This window comes from Dryobates pubescens, chromosome 28 (genome assembly GCF_014839835.1).
Source record: "Dryobates pubescens isolate bDryPub1 chromosome 28, bDryPub1.pri, whole genome shotgun sequence".
Classification (NCBI taxonomy): Eukaryota; Metazoa; Chordata; class Aves; order Piciformes; family Picidae; genus Dryobates; species Dryobates pubescens.
The window spans coordinates 8,186,126-8,194,771 of NC_071639.1; the positions used below are offsets into that span (position 1 = coordinate 8,186,126).

The following is an 8,646-nucleotide window of genomic DNA, read 5'->3' on the forward strand; positions in this document are numbered from 1 at the left end:
CCTGCAGGTGTTCAAGGCCAGGATGGATGAGGCCTTGAGCAACCTGGGCTAGTGGAAGGTGTCATTGCTCATGGCAGGCTGGTTGGAACTAGGTGATCGCTGAATGTGTTCAAGAGGGGATTGGACGTGGCACTTGGTACCATGGTTTAATCAGGAGGTCTGTGGTGACAGGTTGGACTTGATGATCTTTGAAGTCTCTTCCAACCTTGGTGATTCTATGTGATTCTGTGATCTTCAAGGTCCCTTCCAGCCTAAACCACTCTGTGAATCTATGTTACTGTGAAATAGTAAGAAATTCCTTGAGTTTTGTCCATGCTTCTGTTGAGATCAGGAACAATTGGATATTGTGGCAGGTCAGAATAAGATGCTGTAGATTTGGTGTTACACAGACAAATGTCTTGCTAACAATGCACAATATATCTGTTTTTCCATTTGTGTGTTGTAACCCCTACCTGATTTTTCTACTCATGTTTTGTTAAGAACAGCTAGAGAATATTTTAGCAATGGACACAGGCAATGAAATTACTTGGATGTTTAGACTAAGGCTGTGAAGACATTTTTTAGAAGTCATTTGAATGACAAAGGTGCCACTTCCATACATATTTGAGTACTTGTGTGTGTTCTGTAGCTGGCTGGAAGAATGCAGACTTATGCACATGTATTTATGTGATGAATGCTGATCATACATCATACATCCATTGCTATGAATGCTGGCTCCCAATGCAGCAAAAAGTCTCCCCCCAAAAGAGAGAAGCAAAGCTTCAACTGCAGGATGATTGCAGGCACTAAGCTGGTTAGGAAAGTTAATTTGTCTCGAGTGTTAACTGGGAATTTATTGCTTTCCAAAGGGTTGACCATGTCAAGTTTTGAAGTTATAAGGAAAGAGGATGATTAAAGACATATTGTTGTTTAAAAATGAGTTTGCTCACTTCATTCCCCTACTTTTCTTCATGACCTTCAGTTTGGCCTTAACAGCAGCAGTACATGCACCTGTGCTGTGTTTCTATCCAGGAGGTCTCAGCCTTCTTCTTCTAAATACCCTTCAGGTTGGAACCCAAATATGGGAGGGCATTCCCCCAATGGGGCAATGGGGAAAGCATCTTGAGGGGCAGGGTGTGGTGACAGAAATGTGAGGTTCTCTACAGAGGTATCTTTAAGGAAAAACATCACAGAATTGATGGCAGAATTTCAAAGGAGTCCCACGTGCTGTGTCTGCCTCTCTCAGGTCTCCTGCATAAAGCACAGTCAATGGTGAAGCTGAGAATACACAACAGATTTTCTAGCTAGACTTGGCAGAAAAGCAAGTGATGCTTGTACAAAGCTGTGTTACATATGGGAGGGGATTTAATAAATGTTTATAAATATCTGAGGGCTGGGTGTCAGGAGGGAGGGGACAGGCTCTGCTCACTTGCTCCCTGGGATAGGACAAGGAGCAATGTATGTAAGCTGCAGCACAGGAGGTTCCACCTCAACACAAGGGGGAACTTCTTTACTGTGAGGGTCACAGAGCACTGGAACAGTCTCTCCAGAGAGGTTGTGGAGCTCCTTCTCTGGAGACTTTCAAGGTCTGTCTGGATGCATTCCTCGGTGACCTGAGCTAGATTGTATGGTCCTGCTCTGGCAGGGGGGTTAGAAATGATCTCTTTGGGTCCCTTCCAACCCCTGACATCCTATGATCCTGTGATATGTTTTTAAATGCCTCATCTGCAAGAAGCAAGTGATCATATACAGGTAGAACATAAAGGGATTGTGCTACCCTATACAGAGAACAGCTACAACAAAAAATAACAAACAACAACCAGAAAATTGGGGTTCATGCAGTTCTCTGCTCTGAAGCTCTTTGATGAGCTCTGAGAACTGCTTCTGTGAGCTTCCTCCCAACAGCCCTGTCTACAATCCTTGGAACTACAATGATTCTAAATGTGTGGGCTACCAGCATGAGTAGCAACTAACAGCAGCCTTTGGGATGCTGCTCCTAACAGAATGCTAGGCAGCCCAGCCCAGATGTGCTAAATCTTCTTGCCTTTCCCAACTGTGTCTCCAGAGACAAGGAGCACTGCTTGACATCACACTGCTCTCGCTGAGCAAGAAGAAGGCAAAGGGAATACAGGCAGACTAAGATGAGAGTAAATGGCCTCAGGTTGCACCAGAGAAGGTTTAGATTGGATGCTAGAAGAAAGGATTACTAAACACTGGAACAGGCTTCCCAGGGAGGTGTTCAAATCCTCATCTCTGAAGGTGTTTAAAAGATGCAGAAATGTGGTGCTGAGGGACATGGTTTAGCACCAGTCTTGGCAGAGTTAGGCAATGGTTGGGCTCAATGATCTTTTCCAACCAAAAATGATGCTACAATTCTATGATCCTATGACCACAACCTCAGTATCACCCTGTAGGTCACTTCTGTTGATGTCTCCATCTCCTGAGAGGGGTTCTGAAAGAGGCCAGAGCTGCTCAGGGGTGTGGGGGTGTGCAAGGAGGTGTGTGATTTTCCTTTGTGTTATTCTGACAAGAACATGAGAAAGCCAGTGTGGAGCTTTGATTCAGACAGCTGGCTTCTTTTGTTCAGAGAACAGCTCATTAGCTAACAGAAATCTTGTTCTAAATAGAATGTGGGAAGACTGCTTTTGGGGGTTTGTTTTCCTATTTAATTTTTTGAGTTGGTATGAGTTAAATGGATGGGAATGGCTTTGATGTTTTACTAGTAAGGACTTATTACTTCAATGATTTTGGAATGGAAACTGTACATGTGTGAACAAGACAACATCAACATGGGACTAATTACTGAAAAGAAACTGCTTTATTGAAAAGATTTCCAGATGGGAATGCTGTCCAAATAACATTTCATTGGGTGAAGTTTCCACATCAAGGACAGTAGAGCTTTGTAACCACACTTTGGTGGCAAATGTATGATTTCCTCTACTCAACAATTTGTTCCCAGAGAATGTTGCTACCCCTGGCTCTGCTCCTGAAAAGAGATAACGGAAGGTTTTAGCTACAGCTGATTCAAGAGCCCTCAGCAGTGGTCAGGCTGAGGACAGGCAGTGATAGATCCCTGGGGAGCAGGGCTTCCTCTGTCCATCCACAGACATTCTGGCCTTGGTTGGTGGATGGAAAATCTGATGCAGCACTGTTGGTGCACCAGGCACAGCTCTTCTGGGACACTGTGTTAACACTGGTACAGTGCTGGCACAGGATGTAGCTTACTAAGTATGCATTCACTGCTGACTTTTCTGCATTTTCTTTGAGGATATGTTTGTACTGAAATTTCTTTTTCATTTTTTTTTATTAAATAAAGGTTTAGTCTGTCCAGGATGTGAAAGGCCAAAAGAAACAAAACAAAACAAAACAAAACGAACGAACAAACAAAACCCCATATATATAAGTTTTTCAAGTGAAGTAAACAGAAAAGCTTGTGATGGGAATCAGTCTGAGTCTTCTGAAACTGGCAAACAAGCACTGGTGTAGGCAGGGCTGGGTTGAGGGGCTGGAGTCCGCCCTGGTCTAACCTTCAGCTGAAGCACCGCTGCTCTGTGCCCCAGTTTTGAGCTGAACGCTGCAGTGTCTCTGCTAGAAATCACCCCCGGGAGTGCCCGGAGGAGCAAGAGGGCTGCTCGCAGCATCTCACCCCGTGCCGGCGGCCGCCCTGCCTCGCCTCGCCCCCGGGTGCGGTTGGAGAGGGGCGGGGAAGAGCAGGGCTGGTGCGGGGGGGCCGGGACAGGGACCGGGGCTGGGACCGCGGGTCCCACCGAGGCAGAGGGTCGCTCCACACCGCTCCTCGCAATGCTGCTGGCTCGCCTCCGCCCGGGACATCTCCTGCGGGCCGCCTTGCTCCGCCTGCCCCAGCCGCGGGGAGCTGGCGGCGGCGGGGAGCCCGCCCGGAGCCCAGGCACCCCCCGCGGTAAGAGGCTCTGCGGGACGGGTTGGGAAGTCTGGAAACGCGGCACCACCTGCACCCCGGGGCGGCCGGGCGGGGGATTCGGGGCCGCGGTGGAGCGGGGCTGGTACTGGGGCACGGCGGCTCGGGCACTGCCGAGCGGTGTCCTGCTGGCTTCGGAACCAGTGGACTGCGGAGGGGTGGGATCAAACCTGCAGAGACAGCGTGAGGATAACGGTAGAACCGAGACCTCACAGTTTAATCCCTGAGTTCTTGCTCCAAGCCCAGGGCGAGCAGGGCTTTTTCCCTTTCACCGGCGCTGCCATCCCTGCATCTCTCCCTCAGCCCTGCATCCCTCCCTCATCCCTCCCTATCTCACTCACCCCTGCATTCCTCCCTCATCCCTACCTATCTCTCTCACCCCTCCATCCCTCCCTCACCCCTCCATCCCTCATCCATTTATCCATCCCTCCATCCATCCCTTCTTGATGCATGGTTTGACCAAGTGTTTTTTCCCTAACCTTCAAGCTGAGCAGGCTCACAAGGTGGTTGCAAGTTACAAACCTTCGCAGTTTGACAAGAAAATCCTCGTCTGGACTGGACGGTTCAAGACAGAAGAAGAGATTCCTCCCAGAATCCCGTAAGTGAGCTGCTCGTGTCCAAGGGGAACATGGAGCTGGAGGGAAAGCTGTGACCTGAGCCTGATCTAAAGCTTTTCCACAGATTTTTGAACCAGACAGCTTTTCAATGCTGAAAACTTGGAAACAAATTAGAGGGCAAAAGAATTTCCTGTCCTGGTTAGAGGTTAAGATGAAAAAATGTTCCTTACTGGGGTCCCCAGAGCCTGGAATTAAGGACTGGATCCGTCTGAGCAGATAGCCTTGGTTCCATTTATGTACTGGCTTGTTTGTTTTGCTTATTCCTAATGTGCAACCAGAGAAGGATGTTATTGGTAAACAATATTTTGTTTATAGCTCCCATAAACAGTTCTGAGGGGGCTGACCATCACTGAATGGTAACATCCAACAATTTATGATGTATGAGAGAAGTTGAGGAAAAATAAGAGGAGGCTATGAGAGAAATGTTCCCCATCAAAGAAAACTTGAAATAGCCCTAGCCTTCCATTCTTGTTGATCCATTCCCGCCCAAAACACACTGACTTGCTGTGAGGTAAGGTTCCCCAGTTGCTGAACACATGAAACCCCACTGATGCCAACTGCTGCCTTGTTCTTAGGAAGTTAGAGAGTGTGCCAGACGTCTCTCCAGGACACTTGATCATCACAGGATGACCCTGTCTGGGCTATTGTGCTGAGCATAATAAGCTGAGTGCAGATCTGTGTCAGCAACAGGTTCATCCTCTGCCTGTTCCTGTTGGTTCCTCCAGTCTCACTGCTGTTTGCTAAGCTGGGCCAGGGGCTCTCTAAACAGTCCACCCTCCTTATCCTGTGCTAGTCTCACAATCTTACCCTAGGGAAAGGTTTAGACAGGTGTCAGAAGCTCTAAAAGCTATTCAGGTCACCAGGAGATGTTATGACCACTTCCCAGGGTAGTGGTGGAGGTGTGAAAAAACTCTGTAGACATGCTACTTCAGGACATGGTTTAGTGGCAGGGAAGTGCTGGGTTGATGGTTGGACTTGATCAACTTGGAGGTCTTTTCCAACCTTAATGACTCCATGATAAAGCCACAGGCATTTGCCACATACCTGCACACAAATCACTCATTTCTGTGCAGTAGCTGGCCTGCCAAGTGTGACCACTTTGCGGTTCCTGGGTGAGCAAAGCCTCTTTAGAACTGTAAGTCACAAATAGCAACACACAAGAGGAATTGTGAGGCTTTGAAGCTGAACCATGTCACTGCTTTATTACCAAAAAACCCACCCATTAAAAACAAAACCAAAAAAATAGTTGCAAGATAACCACTACCTGTGAGCACAATCTAGCTGCTCAAGGCAGTTTTACCAAGGATCAAATCTGCAGCCCTGCCTCAGGTTGGTTGTGGCTTGTTTGGCCTTTTTAAAAACAGCTGTTACTGGCTTCAGCAGAGGTTTTACCCAGAGTCCTGACTAAGGATTGAGTGGCAAAGGCCCTAATGTGCAATTAGGGAAGGACATAATCAGGTTTGCTTTCCTTAGAGCAGAGGCAGAAAGCAGGGGGAAAGCGAAAATCTGCTTCAGAAGAGTTTCAATTACCACACTGTGAAACGTGATTAGGAGAATAAGGCAGACTAATAACGTTTATGGGCTTGCCTTGGCTGCTACAAATGGATTAGTGGGTTGATGATTTTATGTGCTAGCCTGACGTGTGGTTTGTTTTAAAGATGATGTTTACCACTGCACAAAAACAAAGCAGTTACTTACAACTACAGTTGCTGTCAGTCATCTGCAAGACATGCTCATGTGTGTGTGTTGGCAGGGAAGGGGACAGCATGGCATAGCCGTGTCAGATTTGCCCTCTTCCATTACATTAAGCCTTAGAGAAAAATCACCACAGCCCTCAGATTTGGTACAGGCTTCTGTGGGCAGTACTTTAGAATAGAATAGAATAGAATAGACCAGACCAGACCAGGTTGGAAAAGACCTTTGAGATCATTGAGTCCCACCCATCATCCAACACTATCTAATCAACTAAACCATGGCACCAAGCACCCCATCAAGTCTCTTCCTAAACACCTCCAGTGATGGTGACTCCACCACCTTCCTGGGCAGCCCATTCCAATGGGCAATCACTCTCTCTATGATGAATTTCTTCCTAACACCCAGCCTAAACCTCCCCTGGTGCAGCTTGAGACTGCGTCCTCTTGTTCTGGTGCTGCTTGCCTGGGGGAAGAGACCAGCCCCCACCTGGCTACAACCTCCCTTCAGGTAGTTGTAGAGAGCAATAAGGTCTCCCCTGAGCCTCCTCTTCTTCAGGCTAAGCAACCCCAGCTCCCTCAGCCTCTCCTCATAGGGCTGTGCTACAAACTTCTACTGTAAAACTCTGTCTCTGCTCCATCTGACCACTCCTCCTTTTTGAAATAAAGCCAAAGGTGTTTGAGGGGTGGAAAAGAGATCAAAACTCTTAATTTACAACACAGAATCAATTCTTTATGCAGTTATCCTTTTTTACCATGGTTCAATGGCCATGGTCTGAACATAAGGTATGATTTCTGGTGTATTTACCCCAAGTACTTCAATATTTATTGCATGAGCAATTAGGATTTTATCAGCTTAAAAACAAAATAAAAATCAGCCTGGAGGAGGTTGAGGAGAGACCTCATTGCTCTCTACAACTGCCTGAAAGGAACTGGCAGTGAGGTGGGGGTTAGTCTCTTCTTCCTAGTCTCAGGTGGCAGGATGAGAGAGCATATGGCCTGAAATTGTGCCAGGGGAGGTCTAGATTGGACATGAGGAAAAAAAATCTTTGCTGCAAGAGTGGTCAGGCGTTGGAACAGGCTGCCCAGGGAGGTGGTGGAGTCACCATCCCTGGAGGTGTTCAAGAACACGGGACATTGTTTAGTGAACATGGTGGTGGTAGGTTGATAGTTGGCCTGGATGATCTCAGAGGTCTTTTCAACCAAAACAATTCTGATGTTTTATGAAATCCATTGCATGTTGCTTTTCCTCCGTTTTAAGGCCAGAAATGGAGGGTACATAACCACCACAGCAAGCTGCAGATGCTTGAGAAGCTAATTCTGGGTTTATGTTTCAATAGTAGTGTTATTTCTGCAAGGCTTTGAAAGAAATATTTCCATTTTTTCACTGATTCAATAACTGATTGCAGGCCAGAGATGCTGGACAGAGCAAGAAACAAAGCTCGAGTTAAAGCTTGTTACATCATGATTGGCCTCTCCATTGTTGCCTGCTTTGCAGTGATTGCCTCAGCTAAAAAGGTGAGTACAGCACTAGCCAGGCACCACCTTGCTCAGAGTAGTCAGAAATGATAGCATTCTGTGCAAAGTGGTCAACACAGCAGCAGTTTTAGCTATGTTCCTGCCATCTCTGATGTGTAAGTGGTTGGTGGCTCTTCCTGAGATTAGGTAGCTTTCCCTGAGGTGCATTGTTACTCCTGCTAATTATGCTGTTCCTAAGTAGAATGGGTTGGGTTGGAAGGGAGCTTGAAGACCATCTGGCTTCCCAATCACCCTGGCATTGGCAGGGACACCTTCCACTAGATCAGGTTGCTCAAGGCCTAGTCCAGCCTGGCCTTGAGCACCTCCAGGAAGGGGGCATCCATGACCTCCCTGGGCAACCTGTTCCAGTGTCTCACCACCCTCAGTATAAAGAATGTCTTAATTCTGCAGGCTGCTGCACGCCACGAGTCCTTAACCAGCTGGAACTTGGCAAAGAAGGCCAAGTGGAGGAAGGAGGCTGCGCTGGCGGCGGAGTCGAAGACAAAGTAACTTGATAGAAAATGCCAAAAGTCCTTCCAGGAGCAAAATTAACTGCTAAGAGTGATTAGTGAATGCCACCAATGTATGGACAACTGTGGTACTGCACACACTGGAGCCACTGAGGGCAATGGCTCCAGGATCATGAAAAGAAAATGGAAGGTCTCTTCTATGAGGGAAAATACTCAATGTATGTTTTGCATATAATTAAAATCAATTAGAATGCTTTGCATTATGATTAAGAGCAGTAACTAATTCCAGAGGAAAGGAGGCAGTTTGCTAAGAACATGAGGGATCTTTGGTTAGACATTTACAACACACTTCCAAGGGTTCTGCCTGGTGACAGTGCAGTGTTACAGCACACAGACCTGCCCATTTGAATGCACCTGCCAGGGTGCTGCATTCA

General features: G+C 47.2%; 1 protein-coding gene across 1 annotated transcript; it reads left to right on the top strand.

Annotated features, from left to right (window-relative positions):
* The first annotated feature begins 3,769 nt into the window (after window positions 1–3,769).
* On the top strand, window positions 3,770–8,347 carry FAM162B (family with sequence similarity 162 member B). The gene is made up of 4 exons (XM_054174038.1): window positions 3,770–3,898; window positions 4,403–4,514; window positions 7,634–7,742; window positions 8,154–8,347. Exons 1-4 carry the CDS (start codon window positions 3,781–3,783, stop codon window positions 8,250–8,252), a joined length of 438 nt encoding a protein of 145 aa, XP_054030013.1. The 5' UTR covers window positions 3,770–3,780; the 3' UTR covers window positions 8,253–8,347.
* The last annotated feature ends 299 nt before the right edge of the window (window positions 8,348–8,646 follow it).